This window comes from Herpailurus yagouaroundi, unplaced genomic scaffold (assembly GCF_014898765.1).
Source record: "Herpailurus yagouaroundi ecotype Mexico unplaced genomic scaffold, PumYag 141, whole genome shotgun sequence".
NCBI classification, from domain to species: Eukaryota; Metazoa; Chordata; class Mammalia; order Carnivora; family Felidae; genus Herpailurus; species Herpailurus yagouaroundi.
Window position 1 is genome coordinate 60,912,389 of NW_024412396.1, and position 21,003 is coordinate 60,933,391.

General features: G+C 41.7%; 2 protein-coding genes across 14 annotated transcripts in view; one reads left to right on the top strand and one right to left on the bottom strand.

Annotated features, from left to right (window-relative positions):
* GALC (galactosylceramidase) overlaps nucleotides 1-14,831 on the bottom strand; it is a 151,741-nt gene extending 136,910 nt beyond the window's left edge. For 3 of the 7 annotated variants that reach the window (XM_040477931.1, XM_040477932.1, XM_040477930.1), the window contains exons 1-5: nucleotides 14,637-14,831; nucleotides 5,554-5,622; nucleotides 5,242-5,305; nucleotides 3,336-3,449; nucleotides 1,218-1,357 (exon numbers count right to left, since the gene is read on the bottom strand). In XM_040477931.1, the coding sequence (XP_040333865.1) occupies nucleotides 1,218-1,357; nucleotides 3,336-3,449; nucleotides 5,242-5,305; nucleotides 5,554-5,622; nucleotides 14,637-14,831 (582 nt within the window). Of the gene's footprint in view, nucleotides 1-1,217; nucleotides 1,358-3,335; nucleotides 3,450-5,241; nucleotides 5,306-5,553; nucleotides 5,623-5,786; nucleotides 6,050-14,132; nucleotides 14,543-14,636 lie in introns of those variants that run through there. The other 4 variants (XM_040477937.1, XM_040477935.1, XM_040477933.1 and 1 more) reach the window with 4 other exon arrangements.
* The window catches only part of GPR65 (G protein-coupled receptor 65), a 143,255-nt gene continuing 137,073 nt past the window's right edge, over nucleotides 14,822-21,003 (top strand). For all 7 annotated transcript variants that reach the window (XR_005791112.1, XR_005791110.1, XR_005791111.1 and 4 more), the window contains exon 1: nucleotides 14,822-15,316. The gene's annotated coding sequence lies outside the window, so the exon portion shown is untranslated. The remainder of the gene's footprint in view (nucleotides 15,317-21,003) is intronic.

Sequence of the window (21,003 nt, forward strand, 5' to 3'; positions counted from 1 at the left end):
AACTCATTTTACTCTAGTGATACAGGAAAGTATTTTTTATCAAAGAATCTCCTCACTATAGCACATAAGTCTAAAAGAGATGTGAATTACCCATTCTTTATCAGAAACAGTTTCCAAGTGTGACTTTACCATAATAAAGCACTACTTAGATCCAAATCTACAATTAGTTTCACTACAAATTAAAAAATACCCTGACATTTAAGAATGTTCTCAAATACAAACTAATTTCCAATTATAGTTTGAAGAAAGATAACAAAAAACAAAGTATATCGTTGCCTCTGGCTCCCTACAACCCTGGGCTTATCCCCATGTCCTTTGTGATATCACAATTTCTCCACCCAGTTTCTCTCTCTCTCACTAAACTCCTTAAGGGCTTATTAATCTTGGTATCCCTAGAATACAACAGTTACAGTGTCTGCAACACAGTAGGAGCTCAATAATTGCTTTCTGACTGCTGAACACTTTTAAAATCAATTTTGACATATGGCATATTAATATGCAAACATGTATGGAGACCACTACATATACGTGTAGGGCTCTGAGAGGTACAGTGCCTCCAGCCTGCCAACAGACCAGCCGGAAAGACATCATATTTAACATTTTTTTAAATCATTATAAGGTGTTAAATAACAGTTTAAGACAGGGTAGGCAGATTTCAGCCAGCCTGCCAAATCCAGCCCACCATTTGTATTTTTTACAACCCAAAAGCCAAAAATGGTTTTTACAATTTTAAAGGGCTATGTAATTACCTACATAATATCCTTAATACTGCCTCTGACCCACTAAACCTAAAATATTTAGTCTCTGACCCACTAAGAAAAAGTTTGCCACCGTCTGGTTTAGAACAGCAGGAGATTCAGAGAGCAAAATGAGATTAATCATTAACCAGATAGTAAATGTGGTATTCTTGAAAAACTAGAGAAAGGAGGGAAAGCTTTCAAGGAGAACTGGGGCTGGAGTAGTATCAAAATCAAAATTAAAGAAAGAAAATTCAGAGAAGGTATACACTCAGTACAGTTTTCAAAAGGGGCTAGAATTTGGATGGGAAAAGAGGAGGAATAAAAGGTCACATACTTAATTTGTTATCAGATGCCAAAGGAACAAATTGGGTCTCATGACCACAAAATGGTTAGTAACAAAATGCCACAGAATCAAATTGCTTTAAGAAATTACAAATAAAGTCCAGCAGTTAATCAAGGTTTAAATACATTACCAACCCCAATATAATCAATGTCCAAATCATGATAATGCTTGGCGCCCACAATCCAGGTCATGACGTAGTAGGCAGTCAGCTGAAGGTTTACATAAGGCCAGTTGAAACCTTTCCCCAGCCATCCAGGGAATGACCATGGCAACCCTGTAGGAAGGAAAAGGTAAACGTGGGGTGGGTATTACAGTGCTGGCAACCATCCAAAACAAGGCAAAAGAAACCAGAAAGAACACAGGGTAAACAAAAAGCCAATAGAGATCTTATTAGAGGAAAGATTATATATCTTGTGTGTATTCTCAAAATCCCTTCCAGTTTATGAACTCAGGAACTCCTTCCTGAGCCCTAGAGTCTGGTTCCATAATTCCAAATGCTCTTTCAAGAAAAAGAAATAAGAACAGACTCTCTTGAAGATACTCACCCATGGAAAGAAATGTAACATACAATTTAACTCAACATGCCCACTGCCTGCTATAGGGATATTTAATATACAATTTCTTCCCTCTGAAGTCAAATCAAAGAGTTCTTCTGAAAGGCTTATGCCTAAATATTCCTACAGGTTAAATATAATACAAATTCCTCTTTCACTAGTACATCTTCTTAAAACTTAAGTCTCCTTAAAATACTAACTAGTCAGATAATCAAACTCAACAAAACTAGTTTGTCATCATTATCAATATAAATGTCAATGTCTCAACAGGAAAATACCCCTTTGTGGTATGATATAAATCAAATAGCCCACATTCTTCCAACACCCTAATTATTATTTTTAAGGAAGAAAATGAGAACAGTAGACGAGCACTAATTACAATTCTACATCCTAATTTTGTTACTAACATATCAAAATAAGCTCAACCGTTAGTTTCCTCAATTGTTTATATATATACATATAAAAAAAATCGAGTTCACCACAGAAAAAATTCAAAACTAAAAGAACAAAATGCTTATTTTTCTAAACTCAGGAGGAATGAATGCCTAAGTGTGTATCCCATAAAAAATGTGACATTAAAATACTGGAACATTTTTAAACAATGAAATGCCAAATACATTCTATAGGCCCACCATGTGTAAGTCTTTGTTAGAACATGGTTCAGCATGCCAGATTTTCTACATTTAAATGAGAACTGACCATGAAAGCAGCCCAATGGGGGAGTACGTGCTGAAGTCAATGATGCTTTTTTTTTTTTTTTTTTTTTTTACTGCTCACAACATTTCTGGAATCTCTTACAAAAGACCATTTAGAAAGAACACACTGACTCCTCATTTTTTTTTTTAATTTAGAAAAACTCGTGCTTGTCCTTTGATTGTTGAAAATGACCTTGAAAATGACTTGAAATCAAGCCTATAAAATGAATTTTCATTGATCTCACTCACAAGGCTGAATGGGTAAGCCTGTTTCAAAAAATCAAATTCATTTCAAACAATGCAAGGATGTCATCACTGTGTATTCTGCAATATTTTACGGGTCTGTGCACTGCTACACGAAACCTGTAAAGTGAATGTAGTGGTACGAGTTGAGAAATCATCCAGCGACGCTGCCTCTAGAGCTTAAGCTCCGAAAGGGCAGAAGGTAGCGGCTGGATTGTTGGGTATCCCCAATGCCTAGAACAGTGCCCACCACACTGTGGAGGCTCAAAACATACACTTTATGTGTACGTCTTCTAGAAATGGCACCTACTACAGCATGTAATGCATAATTTCGCAAAGAGCTGGGATGTACTATAACGCCTACTGACAATTTTCTAAATAGTACCCCCCTTTTACAAATTTTGATGAGAAATTTTGTTGAGGAAATTAGTTTAGCATCACAAGAATGGAATTAGGTTCTATATCTGAATTTGGCATTTACTAACTATCTGACCTAAGTCAGTGGCATAACCTCTCTAAGCCCCTGCTGCTTCTGTAAAATGGGAAGAGTAACGCCTTACTCCAGAGGTATTGCATATAAAGAGCAGACATAAAATATAAAGGCAAAGAAAGGATCAAGCCTGGCACAGGCTTTGCGGCTGGTAGGATAAGGGTAGTATTAACATTGTTAGTACTTCAGTATTAAGAGTAACTCCATATGAATAATTCAGAATTTGAAAGTTAAACAGACTGCAAAAGCATTACAAACTTCACTTCTTACCCATGAGTATAATGTTAGGGTTCCGCTTCTTAGCTTCCTTCATTAACCACCACTCATATCCTCGGAAATAATTCTCATCTAATGCATAGTGCATGTGGGAGGGTTCAGTACCATCTGCATGGGAGAGAGCAAAAGAGAAAGGAAAACACCCTTTAATGGTGTTTCCTAGGGCCACTCTCCCCTGTACACACACACATTTCAGAGAAGGTGTATTCTGGTTCCAATCCTGATATGGGCAAATAAGAATAATCTTAGATAACTTGACAATGCATGATCAAAGTGTATTATTTCACCTTTTTTCATCATTCTAAGTATCGTAAAGGTCTTGAAAAATAAAACCACAGCTTTCTATTATAAGCAGGGTTAAAAGAAGGAGAAGGGTTATCAACTCATGTAACTGAAGAGTCCTAGGACTATGTTTTCATGGGCTTTTGGTCTGGTCTGTCTGGAGTTTTCAAGTCCCCATGTCCAACTTTGAGTTCAGATCACCTCAGCTTTTAACTTCTCCATCCTAAATGTAAATCTTGAGCTCCTTGGCCCCATTCTCACCACCCAGGCCTTAAGCCTATAACGTGCCTTGTTATACCAAGACAACAGAGCTTTGAGAAAAAAAAAAAAGGAATGAGTATACATCTACACAACCCCTCTGTAAGAAAATTCTATCCTAACCTCCATAGTGTGTCAAGGTAGATAACTGATATCCTGGTATCTGTCCTCATATGTCACCACATTTCACAAACATCTGCCCTTGTTAGGAAGGGTCTCACGAGGAGTGGGGCCTTGCCTCTTAAAGGTAAACATCAGAATTCACAAGAACTACCTGAAGAATTTCACTTCAGCAAATGAAGATGGCCAGTCATTATCAATTCTGCATCAAAGGGTGGACAATAAAATGCATGTCCTCTTACAATAACTTGGGGAAAGTTTTCCTTATAGAGGTTTCTTTCATTTGTGATCTGCATTTTTTCTTTCAATATTAATTAAACACTAATGCCACCACAGAGACATATCTCTTTAACAAAAGTTACTCCCGAGTCACCAACAGGAACACATGTATAGAGACAATACTGTAAAGTTCACTACAATGGAATCTGGCCTGTAAATAATAAGCTGCATCATCTGTGGGAGAATTTTCTTCTTCCTGTACATTAAATGACTATATGTTCTACATAAAGTCAATCAAAATGGTGACAGTGAAGACTGAAAATTTAGTGGCTAAAAATAATTTTGTTTTTAAAAGAGAAAAAGCTGGGGCGCCTGGGTGGCTCAGTCGGCTGAGCGTCCGACTTTGGCTCAGGTCAGGATCTTAACGGTTCGTGAGTTCAAGCCCCGCTTCGGGCTCTGGGCTGACAGCTCAGAGCCTGGAGCCGGCTTCAGATTCTGTGTCTCCTTCTCTCTCTGCCCCTCCCCTGCTCACGCTCTGTCTCTCCCTCTCTCTCAAAAATAAGTAAACATATTTAAAAAAATAAAAAAATAAAAGAGAAAAAAGCTGCATCTCTGAAATACTGATGACATATTTTTGCCACAAATTTATTTAAAGCTAATAACAATAATATTTTACATGCTTTCTATGGTAAAAGCTTTCTTTTTTTTAATTTCTCAATAAAAACTCCTGTCTCTATGCTCTGCCTCGTGAAAATAGCCTTTTTAAAAACTGTGGTTTTGTTTACTACCAATTAATTCAACTAAATAAGCCATCTAAAGTCCAAATGCCATTTTATGGGAAAAGTGAGTATTTTGATATAATATTTTTTTTAAGTAGAGTAAAAGAGGAACAATAAGAATCTACTAAGAAATGATCAACATCAAAAATGTTGATATCGTTTACATTCTGATTCACAGTCCCTAAGGTTAGGTAGAGATTAAAGTGCTGAAGGAAAATAAACCCATTCCCCAAATCTCCTACCTGTAGTCTGCCCGTCACCACCTATCTCCACTTTTAGAATATGCAAAGAGGCACCGAAGTTTGGCTGCGGAAAGAAGGAGGAGTGTCAACATTGTGATTCACCGCATGAAGGGCAAAACATGACAGTGACTAATTACTGCCTTTGGTTTGACAGATGAGAAGACCAACTTCAAATCAACAGCCACTTAATCCAAAAGTAATTTTCCATTTTTTTTAAAAGCTAGAAATGTGAAGGTGACCAATTCTACTGCTGAAATTCACCATAGCTTCAAACATATCACAGGTGCCATTAAATAATTATTTTTTCATTACCTTAAAGAGATAATCCAATATTTGAGAACGATAGGGCTCCGGGTAATTTACTAGAAGTCGGGAGGTTGCCTAAAAAAAAAAAAAAAAAAAAAAATTCAAAAGTGTGAATAAAACAAATCCAATCATGAACAGGTTTTCATAGTGCCAACTTGCACCACCTGGCATGCCCGTATTTAGCCAGCTCGTGGGCAAAGTTGAGCTGAGGAAAGCCATTTCCCAGGTTACTTGTTTACCTGCCTTTATTTTGCCCATCTCTAGGCGAGTAAGGCTGTTGTTTGTCCAACAGCTAAAACACAGGTTCGAAGCCACGGCATGTTTCTCTTCTGTTGAGATGCAGGTTTGCGGGAAGGTAAGTTAATTCTATGAGGAACGTCGTGATTACAAATTTGTCGCGAGGAACTTAACTCAGAGAGTGATTATTAGAAGAAATGAAACTTAGAAACTTAGGTTCTCTATCATTTATTTATTTGTTTGTTTGTTTGTTTGTTTATTTGCTTGAGAGAGAGAGAGAGAGAATGAGACAGTACATGCAAGCAGGACAGAGGGGCAGAGTCGGGGGGTGGGGAGGGAGAATCTTAAGCAGGCTGCAGCCCCAGCATGGAGTCCAGTGCAGGTCTTGATCCCACAACCCTGGGATCATGGAAAGGATCAATAACAAGTAATCCTTTCCCTTCAACATCTTGCAGGAAATTAAGCAGCAATGCTGAAAGGAACCAATACTCTCCCATCTTTACCAGAGATTTATAAGTGGCGTGCCTATTAAGAATGATCACACACACACACACACAAAAGAATGATCACACAATGATCCCCAGGCCAAGGTATACTAAGGAAACCTCACACATGACTGGTATCAGAATGTATGGAAAGATAGAGGTGGAGGATGCAGGGATGAACACGATCACATCTAACCCATGGGCAATGACTGCTTCAACAAAGAACTCACAAAACCAGTAGTGGACCAATAATGTATCTTTTGGGGAGCAATATACATAAGGGGAATAAAAGAAATAAGTTTTAACATGAAATAGTGGCATGTCCCTAGGCTTAGAAGCCAGACAGGCTCTAGGTTCAAACCACTGACACCAAGGGCAAGATACTTTTATACTCAATGTTCTGTTTTCCTACTCTCATGTGTGTTACCACTGACATTCTAGTGGCTCTTTTAATCTATCTCCCTCACACCCACAATCTCCCCAGCCCCTGCCACTGAGACGCAGACCCATGGAGCTACCCTCTATTCACTTCAAGTTCAACACATCCCCAACCAAACATAGCACTTTTTCCTTAGTCTGTTCCTTCTCCTCAATTTGTTATCTTAGTAAAGAACCATAAACTCAGGGCTACCTTTCACCAACTTCCCATCCATCTTCAGTCACCAAGACCTCCTTAATACTCTCCAATCCAACCCCTGACTTCAACCCTATTTCCTTCATCCAGGCTGTCCTCAATCATTACAACAGCCTAAAGGTTCTCCGGGCCTCCTGTCTGCCTCTCTGTATTCTAGCTTCCACACTACTTGCCAGAATAATCTTCCCAAAATGCAAATCTAACCACGAAAGTACACTGTTTAAACCTGCCAAGACCTCCCCTCCACCAAGAGCTTTCAGGATCAAGTTCAAATTCTCAGTTTTATACCCAGATCCTTTAATTATTTGGATCGTAACTCTGGACACCTTACCCAGCACCACTCTCATGCCTACTATCTAGATAAATCAAACCACTTCTCTTTCTTCTGTCTGGGATGCATTCCACACCCTCATTCGGCCAATTCCGTTCATCCTCCTCAGGGAAGGCCCCTCTCCACCCCTCCCCACTGATTTGATGTAGGTGTGTCTCTGGCTTCAGGTCTACATCTCTACCTTAACTCTCCTAACCCCGCCCCCCTACTCACTGCCATACTTCTTTGTCTCCCCTCTGAGTTCCTGGAGGACAGGGACTATGTCTTACTCAAGCTCATATCCCCATTTATTCTCTTGTTCGGCAAACATTTATTTAGCATCTTTTATGGTACTGTTTGTTGCAGTGGCATAGGCCACAGAATATGGGAGGCTCTGAGTCAGAGGGAGCCTGCACCCTGACTGCATCACTTAGAAGCTATGTGACCAAGGGCAAACTGTTGTAAAGTGGGATTTTTTACTCTTTAGAACTGCTTCAACTATTCTAAGGCTAAAACAAGGTGTATGTAAAGGACACAGCACAGTAGCTGGCACACAGTAAGCTCTCAATAAGTGACCAGCATTATATAAGTTGTTTTTAAAAATATAGTCACTGTTCTCACCATTCTTACAGAATGGCAGAGACTCAAATACTAAAGTAGGTACTTTTTAAGTGAATGAACACAGTCTATGCACGATAACTTATCCTTGATTAGAGGTAAACAATATTTCCCACCCTGAATCATGTCATTAGAACGGTGTGTTTTGGGGGGTGCCTGAGTGGCTCAGTCAGTGAAGCGTGCAACTTCGGCTCACGTCATGATCTCGCAGTCCATGAGTTCAAGCCCTGCACTGGGTTCTGTGCTGACAGCTCCGAGCCTGGAGCCTGCTTCAGATTCTGTGTCTCCCTCTCTCTGTCCCTCCCCCATTGACACTATTTCTCTCTCAAAAATAAATAAACATTTAAGAAAATTTTAAAAAACCCCTGTTTGGAGGTTATTTTGCCCTCTGTGCACTTCTATCCTTAACACAGGGAGCACCAACTTTAAACAAACACACCACATCGTTATGCTATTGTAAGCCTGTGTCATTCTCAACACAAAGGTGTTGTAAGTGAATAAGAGAGATGGGTCAATGGCAATAGTCAGTTCAGAGTAGTATAGCCAAGTGATGAAATGCACCATCAAAGAGTAACAAATTACCAAATTACCAACCACAGACCCTGAAAAAGCCCTGGAGCTGCTTACAAGCAGCCCAGGAAGAAGCCTTAGCACATAGCTGACCAGGGCCAAGTTCTCAATTTATTGAGACATTTTATACCCAAATAAGTTTTTTATGTAAAGATAACTTCCTCCTTTCTAATTGATCAAACAAGATGATACTGACGCAACAACCACATGCCAGATGCCATCCCAAACACTTTGTATCTATCTTCACAATGCTCCTACCAGGTATCACAGTCTCCCCAGAAAAGAAACTGAGACCCTGAGAGATTAAGTAGCCTGCCCATGGCTGTACAGTGAATGGCAGGGCCCAGAACAGACCCCTGACAATCTGCTTTTAAACCCACTTTTTTTTTTTAATATTTATTTATTTTTGAGAGACAGAGAGTGCAAGTGGGGAATGGGCAGTGAGAGAGGGAGAGAGAGAATACAAAGCAGGCTCAGGGCTGTCAGGGCAGAGCCCGACATGGGGCTCAAACTCACGAACAGCGAGATCATGACCTGAGCCAAAGTCAGACCCTTAACTGACTGAGCCACCCAGGTACCCCTTAAACCCACGCCCTTAACTACTGCCCCATACTGCCTTCCCTATCAGATCTGAATATTAAATGAGAACATTCCAAACACTACTGCCACAAACTGTTCTATGTACCAGGGACTCCATACAGAAGTCTAAAGTGGGGTGCACATATCGTGTTACAACCATTTTCATCTGTCAATATTTATTAAGCATCTAAGATGAGCACCTCGCTACACAAAGGGACACTACTGAATGGATGACAGTATCCTACTCTGAGTTATGAAACAATTCTCCTCATTTTACTAATTTTAAACGGAGTTAATAAAATAACCAAAGGTCTCCATTTTTCAGCAAGTTTAAACACTGGATTTAATGCCACAAGTAAAGATACTAAGACAGATGGGCCCCATTTAATGAAATATTGGCTATTTTAAGTTTAGACCCCAAAAATAAAAAGAAGGATGGTTGTAGTAAGGAACACACACATTGGCCCATTAGTCCAGTTTACCCTGAAACACGCCAGCACCTTACAGTAAGGTGGTAACATGAGAAAATAAAAGCATAAAAATCAGGAAGAGTAAGTTGGGTTAGGGAAAAGGTTTGTCCCCCCACCCCACCCCAACCGGCAAAGCAGGTCAGATCTGTGATCAACTAACTATAGACCAGGTTATCCATTCTAGTGTAAGCCCCAATAGTGTGCTTTTTCTTTTTATAATGCAAATGTCTGACTCCAGGTTTGATTGCCAAGGCATCTACTTTTCAACAATTATGTTTCATGGCTATGTGTACTTAAAAATAGTTACTCTAATCTTTTTGGTATCTTGAAACCTTAGAGTTTTGCAAGTTCAATGATGGAAATTCATTAACTACATAGATCATTGCCAAATATAAAATATTGAAACATTTATTATTGAACACAGATTTATCTACTTTTGGTTTCTCATAACAGAGAAGCTAAAGATATTTGGATTTGTTAGTATACATGTCCTGTGCTATAATGAAAAACTGCTACTTTAAAAAAAAAAGGTATATGCCTCTAGAAATTATGAAATGTATTAATTTGCCAGTATAGAGTATTGGCTAGTAAAGTTCACAATTCCTTACTTGCTAGTTTTCAGTAAAAATTAAAGTTTCTAAGAATTAAGAATTCTACCTAATATATGTAACTAAAAGTACAAGAAATAAGGGAAACATTTCTAGGCAAGGAAAGTAGCATGTATTTTAGCTAAGAAAAGATATGAAGTGTGGAGATGCATTTTTGTTAAGGCAAATGGAAGTAATTTTGTCCTAACATACACAAACTAAATGGATACAGAAAGCACAGGAGAGAGAATAAGAGAGGAAGAAAGAATTTTACCTTGTGTAGCAAGCTAGCTAAAAATGAAATAAATTACAAAGATTTTTTAAAATAAGTTTTAATAAATAGTGTACTTCTGAAAACTACAGCTTAATTTTCTTTCATCTACTAAAAGGACAGTTTTCTTGCGGGCACCTGAGTGGCTCAGTCTGTTAAGCATTCAACTTCAGCTCAGGTCATGATCTCACAGTCCAGGAGTTCGAGCCCCATGTCCGGCTCTGTGCTGACAGCTCAGAACCTGGAGTCTGCTTTAGATTCTGTGTCTCCCTCTCTTTCTGCCCCTCCCCTGCTCACACTGTCTCTCTCAAAATTAAATAAACATTAAAAAAATAAATAAAAGTGCTGTTTTCTTGGACTACTGGTCTGTTCTTAATAAAACTATGCAAGATTTTTACCTTTTAAGTAATCTGCCTAGGAAATAAAGATTCTGTATTTTATCAAAATAATTTCCTGTGCTTCATTTTGTCTTTATCACCCCTTTGATCACTTAAGAAAATGAGTCTTCTCTATTAAAAGAACTTCTTTTTTTATATACAAGTATGTAACTTTCATATTTGCCTATAAAGTCTTTTGTAATTTTGGTTAAAGTTGATAAAATGGATAACTAAGTAACATTTCACCACAATCTATGATCCTATGTAATCAAGTATATTACTTTTTTTCAAATGCTTATTTATTTTGAGAAAGTGGGGAGGGGGAGAGAGAGAGGGAGAGGGAGAATCCCAAGCAGGCTCCACACTGTCCGCAAAGCCTGATGTGGGGCTCAATATACCAAATCGTGAGATTGTGACCTCAGCTGAAATTAAGAGTCAGGTGCTCCATGAACTGAGCCACCTAGGTGCCCCTGTAATCAAGTGTTTCAAAAGCCTTTTGATATTTCTGACAAACTTCCCAGAATCAAATTCTAAATGACGTCTTTTTAACCTTGAACTAACTTTGGGATTTCCCAGGGGATCCTGGAACAATCTCAAAAGATTTGTTCCTTCTCCTTATAAAAAGGGATTGTTAAACTAATTAGGCTTATTTATGTTAAACTACATGAAAAGCACTGTCAAATAAATAATGGAAAAACCTTCTTTAGGTTAAATTTGTATGAATATGTGTTACTGATGTTAGTGTTCCAGAAATCATATGAAATTCCTAGAGGCTTACTATATGCTGGTCTGTTATCACTTGTAATTCTAGTTATTATCTTAGAATGTTATGTCACAGGAATAACCAAAGTTCCTTGTCAACTACACTGTAATGAAGTCACATCAGGTGTTTTACATGGCTATTTTAAAGTCTTTAAATGTTCCTGTCAGCCTTACCAGGTAAGGAAGGCCACTTCTTGACCTTTAATTGTACCCTGAGGCCAAAGCCTCAGGATATTTCAGGCACCCTGAAAAGAGAGGAATTGGCCCAAATCTATAGGTATTATAAGTGAAGTCTGAAGGCTAGTCCTTGGCTTGGCTACCCAGACTTAAGGGACTTTTAATAGCCCAATCTGAGATTCCCGGGCGGGGATGCAGCATATTTGGAAGAGCCTATTTGATAAACCTACTTACATAAGATGGCCAAAGATGTTTAAATATTTCACAATTATTACTCAAATCTTTGAATGCATTTCTAGAGCCCCAGGATCACTGACCTGGTTTCAGGGGAGGACCCATTAAGCTTGGGACAATGGCTACAGACTGGATTTCAGACTACTGTCTGTATAATTATTATAGGAGTGCTACTATAATCCTACTTAGATGTGTACTTTCTGGGTTACAACGTGCCCTACCCCCGACTTTTAACATCTTAGCTATCCTGGGTTACCACTGACTCCGATGCCTTAGCATCAAGATGGATTGTAGTGTATACCTTGACAGTTTCTTTTTTGGAATGCAAGTGCCTAAGGGCATCCTCCTCAAAGATGGCAATTTCAAATAAACACATTGCAGGCCACACATCTAGATAAAGAGCCAGGCTATGGGGGCGTGGTGGGGGCAGCCTTCTTTGTTTTAAAGATCTTGGTTGAGGGGCTCGGGCTGAAGCTCAGGTGGTTGGAATCCGACTTCTGCTCAGGACATGATCTCATGGCTCCTGAGTTCAAGTCCCACGTCGGACTCTTTGCTGACAGCTCAGAGTCTGGAGCCTGCTTCAGATTCTGTCTCTCTCTCTCTCTCTCTCTCTCTCTCTCTCTCTCTCTGACCCTTCCCCGCTCACACTGTCTCTGTCTCTCTCTCTCAATAATAAATAAACATTAAAGATCTTGGTTGACTTCAGTAACTGACCATTTAGGCTGCTTGTTCTTTCTCTTCCTGTACTTTAAATTCCCCCTCTTAAGTTTTAAATTCACCAATGAGTGAGCCGCAATAAAAGCAGGACCCCAGGTGTTTTCTCTCTCTCTCTCCCCCTCCCCACAATCTTTTTTTTTTTTCTTAAGCTTATTTATTTCTGAGAGAGAGCATGCAAGAGAGAGAGCATACGCATGCACACGTGAGAGGGAAGGGCAGAGAGAAAATCCCAAGAGGCTCCAGGCTGTCAACACAGGGCCCAACTAGGGGCTCAATCTCATGGTTCATGAGCCAAAACCAAGAGTTGGAAGCTCAACTGACTGAGCCACACAGGGGTCCCTCCCCACAATCTTGCTGTGTGGCCCAGGTGTGCTACGTGCTTGCCAGGATCTGTCAATAGCACCCCCCCTTTTTTTCAAAGTTTCCTGATGATTATTGCCGAGGACATCTTACAACCAAAGTAACAGCCATAAGGGCGAGTCCAGTCACAACACTGATTATCAGGAAGCTGAGATCAGTACAAAACATCCATTCAGCAAGCAAGCAATCAAGCTAGTTCTGAACTGCATCTGAATATACAAGCTCCATCTGACTCAACCCAACAAACAACCCATTCAAGAGTTGGGCCTTAACATTATCAAATGAAATTAGCTCTAGCTGTGATTTGGGGTACAATGGAAGGGGATAAAACAAAGACAGGAAAAAGGTTACAAAGGGCATGTGACAGAAATTTTTAGAGCCAAGAACAATCATGCTACTAAAGCAAGCTCCCAGGCCAAGAGGCCACCTGTCAGCAGGACCAGGGAACTCAGACAATTACCAGCTATGCCCACACAATTTTACACAAAGCTGGAATGGCCCCGTCTCCCTTCACATAAGTCTTACGCAATGCCCAGGTAACATGAACCCATCCCAGTTGTCACAGCCAAGAAAGGATTAAGACATGACAATTAAACACAGCTGATATTCTGGATGGGATCCTGGAACAGAAAATGGGCATTAGGAAACAACTAAATATAAAATATGAAAGTATGGATTTTCATGTTATCACTACTGGTGGGAACAAATGTACTTTACCAAGGTGGGATGCTGATAACAGAACATGGCTGCAGCGTATTTGAGAAATCTGTACTGTTTTAGAAACTTTTCTGCAGGCCTAAAGCTATTCTAAAGTCAAATTTACTTAAAAGAAAAAAGTCTCTCAATACTTAGTATGAGAATCAACTGGTATATTCATTGAAATGCAGATTCTCAGGTCCCAATCCAGAACTACAGAATGGGGAGTACATGTTAACAACCATAACAGGTGATTCTTACACATCCTAAAGGTGGGAAGCCATCCTGGCTGTTGGCCCAATGCTTCCCCCTCCCTGCACACAAAAATAGCCACTAATGAGACACACAGGCACCGACTTTTCCAGCGGGCAACTCACCCCACCTTGGGCCTTGACCACTGCCAATAAACAATGCCCCCAACAGTAAACAATCCTAGACTACCATTTGATACTAGCATAATCTAGCATTATAAACAAAACAAGTCTCAGACTGGCCTCTTACCTTCCTAAAGAGGCCTTGAGGCACCTGTCTTGCCTCCCAACACAAACATACTGTGCACTGGCCCCTGTGAAGTTAGCCAACTGCCCGCTGCACTAGTGGTCCAGGGCGTCCGACTCCCCAACCCGCATTGAAGCATCCTTTTGGAAAGAGAGATGCTCCCCGGATCCCTGGCCATTTCTGGAGCGACCCTCAGGAATGCCCTCTCCACCTCAAAGGGAGCCCAGGCTGGTACGAGGGTGATGGTGCGAGCCCCAGCCTTGTCACTATCGACACCTGTCACTCGGTGGATCTCCGGATCCTCGTCTATTAAAACTGTCTCTATAGAGGTTCATCTAAAACGAGCAGGCGCCCTTTCCAACCCCGCACGCGCCCGGACCTCTGGCCGACGGGCGGCCGCCGGCAGCCGGGCCGCGACGGGAGTGCGTCGAAACGCCAGGCTGCGCCGCGGGGGCTTATGGGGCGCCCCCCTGGCAACGCCGGCGCATCCCACCGCCCGCCGCTCACCCCGCCGCCGCTGACCGCGCCGATGCCATCGAACTCCCGGCCCAGCCCGTCGGAGTCGTCCAGCACGTACGCGCCGCCGGGCACCAGCAGCGCGCACAGCAACAGGGGCACCGCGGCGCGGCCCGCCGAACCCGCGGCGGCCGTCATGGCTTTCCCTCGGCGTTGCCGGGAAGCCCGGGGTAGGCGCTCAGCCATTGTGTGGGTCACATGACTCCGGCGCCTCGGGAGGCGGGTCCTGTCGTCGCCATGATGGAGAAGGGCAGGAGACTGCTGACGCCGGCGCCGCCATCTTGAGTGCGGGCCACACGTCGGGGACGATTGCTGTGAGATAGCTGACCCAGAGTGTCGTCTGCTCAGGCCCTGTGGAGTGTGGCCTTCATGTGTACTCACTTCCCTGCGCCTCTTCCGGCCTCACCTGCTGGGGCACGTTAGCTCAGGGGAGATGGATGTCCAAAGCCAGCCGAGAGAACTGGACCTTCCTTAACATCTCGGGGCACATCCACCACATGCCAATCTATGGCAAAGCAAGAGAGAAGACCCAGCTTGCAGCCTCCACTACGTCCTAGTTCAGGTGTCTGTCTCCTTGGTCGAATCACTTAGCTTTCTGAGCCTGAGTTTCGTTTTGCGTAAGATGAAACAAGAGCAGCCGCCGGGGGACATGGGATTAAACGAAATACAAGGTAATAGGCGCTCAGTAAATCCGAGCTGAATGCGTTGCACACTTGGCTAACTTTAGCTGACAGGGTTCTCCATTCTGGTAATCATTACGTATATTTGGCGTTTAGCTTCATCAAGTACCTTACGTAGCCCGTTGACATGGTTCCAGGCAGATAACCCAAAATCGATAGGGATGTTGTGAATTGTCCTGGGATTCTGCCACATGCAGCGTCAGTGTGAGATTTCTGATTTTCTTGGTATCTGAGCAAACTGAAGAGACTGAGTGGCTGCAGAGAAAGCATTTCTGATCCCAAATCTGCCTTTTGCATACCCATGGAATCGGTTTTCGGTATCTGCACAAGCCCTGGAGACCCCAAAATGGCAAAGAGAAGATCCAAAGACTATAGGACATGTGAGCCTTCATCTTCAGGGTCCTATTTGGAATCAGATTGTTTTTCCCCTTAACTACAAACTTAAGTTCCATGATCACAATTATACTAGGAGGAAAAATCTCCCATCTGTGCCATCCCAAAAATGCAGTTGTCAGGCCATTCTGCCCTCCGTCCTTTCTCAGTGCATGATAGCAATGCTTGCTGTTTCTCTTAAATTACTGTAGATCTATTTTGGTTTACTAAGGAGGGTCCCAGCTTATTTCTGTTGTTCTAACAAATGTTAATAGTGCCCCTTTCACCTTCAAAGTGATCTGGCTTGGGGTGCCCCGGGGTGGGGGGGGGGGAGCTCAGTGGTTCAAGGGTTTGACTCTTGATTTCACATCAGGTCATGATCTCTCTGTTCCTGAGATCCAGCCCGGCACTGACAGTGCAGAGCCTCTTAGGGATTCTCTCTGTCCCTCCCTGTTCCTCCCCCCACCTCTCTCACTCTCGCTCCCTCTCTCTCAAAATAGATAAACTTAAAAAAGTATTCTGGCTTGGATGATCAATTATATGGTCCTGTATACATGGGCCACTTTTTTCTTTTTCTATTTCTTCTTTTCCCAATACAGCACATGCCTTAACTGTACCTTCTCTATCCATTCTGTGATATAAGACGATAACTACCCAGGTTCCATAGATTTACCTTCCCAGAACTCACTCTGATCCACCCCATCTAACACAGTAGTTTTTTTTTTTTTTTTTTTAACGTTTATTTATTATTGAAAGACAGAGACAGAGTGTGAGCAGGGGAGGGGCAGAGAGAGAGGGAGACACAGAATCAGAAGCAGACTCCAGGCTCCAAGCTGTCAGCACAGAGCCGAACGCGGGGCTTGAACTCACAAACCGTGAGATCATGACCTGAGCCAAAGTCGGACGCTCAACCGACTGAGCCACCCAGGCGCCCCCTAACACAGTAGTTTAAGCCAGAATCTGAAAACCAGTGGATGCAAGCCACGGTAGAGCACACCACAAATATTTGTATACTTTGTGATATCTGTAGAAGAGGGAACACAATATTTAACAGAAAACGTGTTCTCATCCCTAGGACATATCACTAGTTCCTATTAGTCCATATACCAAAGTAATTTTACCTTACCACAGAAAATATCTCCAGTTTCAAATTTCTAATGTATATTCAGGACACCATTCGAAAAGAAAGTTTCTAATAAAAAAGCAACTAAATCTGAGCCAAGGAAGAGAGATTCTTGGGCTTCAGGACACAGCAGTCAGATGTGCTCAAGAGGTAAGATAAAGGGAAATAGCACTTTTCAGACAAGCGTTCATGTGTTCAGCTCCCCCTGTTCCTGTGGTTTTTGCGGTGTGAGATAAACAAGAGGAGAAGTGTTGTTCTCAGTTCTCAAATTTCAGGTGAGTTTTGAAAGTGAAGACTTTTTCTCCTAAAGGAGCAGTGTTTTTGAGTATCACAGGTATACTTGAGTCACAGCAAAATCTCTTTCTTTGAAAGTGACGAATGTGATCAAAATCAGACGGTCTCTTGAGAAAGATGAGAGATTTTGCCTTTCAGTGAAAGGTTACTGATAAAGTCTGATAGCAGTCTGTTGTCTCGCCTTAGAAAACGGCTCTACTTTTAGAAATCTGAATTCAGCCATCATATTGAAGGACAGAGGCCAAGTCTTTTCCCTCTCTGTACTTCCTGAATTCAGTGTCCATACCTCAGAAGGTACTCAAAATATATTAGTTGAATTGAACTTAAAAAAAAAAAAAAAATCACTGGGGGCGCCCAGATGACTCAGTCGGTGAAGCGGCTAACTTCGGCTCAGGTCATTATCTCATGGTTCCTGGATTCCAGCTCCACATTGGCCTCTGTGCTGACAGCTCAGAGCCTGGAGCCTGCTTTGGATTCTGTGTTTCCCTCTGTCTCTGCCCCTCCCCTGCTCGCATCTGTTTCTCTTTCAAAAGTAAATAAACATTTAAAAACAAAAATCACTGTGAAAATGGTACCTCAAATCACTGGGGTAAGGATGGAACTTTTTAAAACATACGGAGGGGCCATATGGCTCAGTCAGTTAAGCATCCGACCCTTGATTTGGGCTCAGGTCATGATCTCATGGTTGGCGGGATGGAGCCCCCTGTTGGACTGTGTGCTGACAGCATGGAACCTGCTTGGGATTCTCTCTCCCTCTTTCTCTGCCCCTCCTGGCTCACAAGCTCTCTCAAATAAACTTAAAACATATACATGTATGTGTGTGTGTATATATATATATATACATATATATATATATACACATAAAATATATATACATATGTATACACACATATACGTATTATACATATATTAACGTATATAACATATATGTGTATATGTATGGAGACGCCTGGATAACTATTTGGAAAACGATCAAACTTGAGATCTGTGCTTCATACCACACACAAACTACAAATGGATAAAGCTCTAAATGTAAAATGTGAAACTTAACAAGTTCTAATGCAAAGCATGGGTAAATTCCTGTAGAACTTGGAGGTCTAAGTATCACTTAATGTCTCAATACCAAAAAAATAAAAATTTGGTTTAAAAAAATCACTGAATAATCATATAAGGGGATAAGGAAAAAGGATTATTTACAAAAGAAAGTAGAAACATTCCTTAATGTAGAATCTCCTGGGCTTCAAAGAGTATGAAGTATATTCTCTTCATGAACTATCCTGTAGCATCTGCTGTTTATCTGATTTTTTCCACTTTGACATATGTTGCTTGATCGCATTTCATAATATCATCCTGATCAGTGTAAAAAATGTATAGGAATTCTCTTAATTCAGGACTGTATGTGAAGACAATAACAATAGTTCATAGGACAGAATCGACATAATGGAATAAATTATATATTGCTTACTAAACATTTTCTTAAGGATAACTCATAAAAACTGCCATAGCAAAGAGCTATACTGTGGCATAGTGGTTAGAATCAGCCCTGGAGTCCCAGCCTGCATAGCATCAAATCTCTAATACCACCTACCAGCTGTGTGATTTTCGCCAAGTTACTTTCCATCTTTGGACTTCAGTTTACCCATCTATAAATAGAGATGATGACAGTAATTAGTTGGTATGAAGGCTAGCTGAGTTAATATTCATACAGCACTTAGAAGTGACCACCATAGGGGCACCTAAGGTGTCTCAGTCAGTTAAGCCTCCAACTCCAGCTCAGGGCATGATCTCACAGTTCATGAGTCCAAGCCCCACTTCGGGCTCTGTGCTGACAGCTCAAAGCCTGGAGCCTGCTTCAGATTCTGTGTCTCCCTCTCTGTCTGCCCCTCCTTGTTCATCCTCTGTCTCTCTCTCTCTCTCAAAACTAAACATTTAAAAAAAGTGACCAGCATATACTACATGCTACAGAAGTGTTTATCATATAAATGACATAAATGGCATACAGATTTAAGTACAGTATAACTTTTAACTTGACTGCTCTCCACAAAACTAAGACAATTCTGGAGGAAAAGATTATTCATGTCTTTGTACTACTCTGAATTTTTTTTTTTTCCTATTTTTGTTATCGACAGTCATTCAAGCCCATACCCCATATGGCTGATTCCCCAGTGTGCGAGTCTTGGTGGGAGGCAGATTCCCCTCCTTCAGGAGGGAAGGAGCCAGATCCTCCCTCTTCCTGCCCCCAGCAGCGAGAGCTCTGCAGTGTCCCTCAGCCAGTGCCTTGAGCCTGTGACTTTGATCATGTAAGGGTAGCTAGACAGATGTATGAACAGCCAAGCACCCCAGACCATGTCAGAGTTCAGTGGAGGCAGCGGCACAGAGGCTCATCAGAGGAGCCCCGAGTGCCCCGAACAGCACGATCAAAAGTGCCGTCCTAACATACGGCTCAGGCACGGTGACCTGAGCGGTCTTTCTGGTCCTCTGGCTCTGTCCCATTTTCACAAGCCTGGTTGGGCAGCCTCAGCAAGCAACTCTGAAGGCTTTCTAAGTCCTTCTTTTTGTGCTCAAGCTAGCCACAGGTGGTGCTGTTGCCCGCAGCAAAGAACCGTGACTAACACTCCAGGTTACAATCCAGAGCAGAGGCAATCATCCAAGAGTTCTCAGCCTCTGTGTCTGCATTTCCCCCGCTTTAAAATGCACATCTCAACTTCACCACCCCTGGTTCTTCCACTGGTCGTTGTTACTGTGTGGATCTGCTCAAATAAGAGAACTCCAGGAAGTTTTGCTGTCCTCTGATGTTTCCACTGGTGATATGGCTGTTCTTTGGATCGTCAGTACCATTTTCTGCACTGCCGCCAGGGGAAGAATTGTAGAATCCACCTGATCCCAAATCCTAAGCACGAAGAAAATAACAGTGCCAGAGGTTCCCACCACTCAAAAGATTTTTTAAAACATTTAGTGTTATGCTGTCCAACAAATATAAGGCAAAGCACATATGTAATTTGAAATTTTCTAGTAGCCACATTTAAAAAAAAATTGGGGGCACTGGGTGGCTCAGTCAGTCAAGCATCTGACTCTTGGTTTCAGCTCAGGTCATGATCTCACGGTGATGGGATCCAGGCCTGTGTTGGCTTCCAGCTGGCAGTGCAGAGCCTGCTTGGGACTCTCTCTCTCTCTCTCTCTCTCTCTCTCTCTCTCTCTCTGCCCCTGCCCCCCTCACACACACACACACACACACACACACACACACACACTCTCTCTCTCTCTCTCTCTCAAAATAAATATTAACAAAACAAGTGAGATCCATTTTTGGATCTATTTTATTTATTCCCAAATATCCGTATATTATCAAATATGTAATTGATGTAAAATATATCAAAATAGTTTATGTTCTTTCTTCATATTCAGTTTTCAAAAACCTTAAGTGCATTTTACATGTACAGCACGTCTCAATTTGTATTAGCCACCTCTCAAGTGCACAATAGCCACATATGGTCAGCGACTCCTGTATTGGACAGAACAGATCTAGTATGTCCTGGGCCCTGGGCTAGGCACACTCAGTAAATATCTACCTCTGCGGCTAAAGATAAAGCTGAAGAATATCCATTCTTTGCTAAAGCTGCTATAACAACATACAACAAAATGGTGGTTTAAACAACAGAAATTTATTTTCTCACAGTTCTGAACTTCAAGATCAAGTTGTGGGGAGATCTGGTATCTTCTGAGGCTTCTCCCCGTGGGTTGCAGGTGGCCACATCCCTCTGTGTCCTCACATGATCCTTCCTCTGTGCTTGCAAGTTAATGATGCCTCTTTGTGTGTCCAGATCTCTTAAGGACACCAGTTCTGTATATTGAGCGTATGGTTGATCCCCGATCAATAAAGTTACAACCA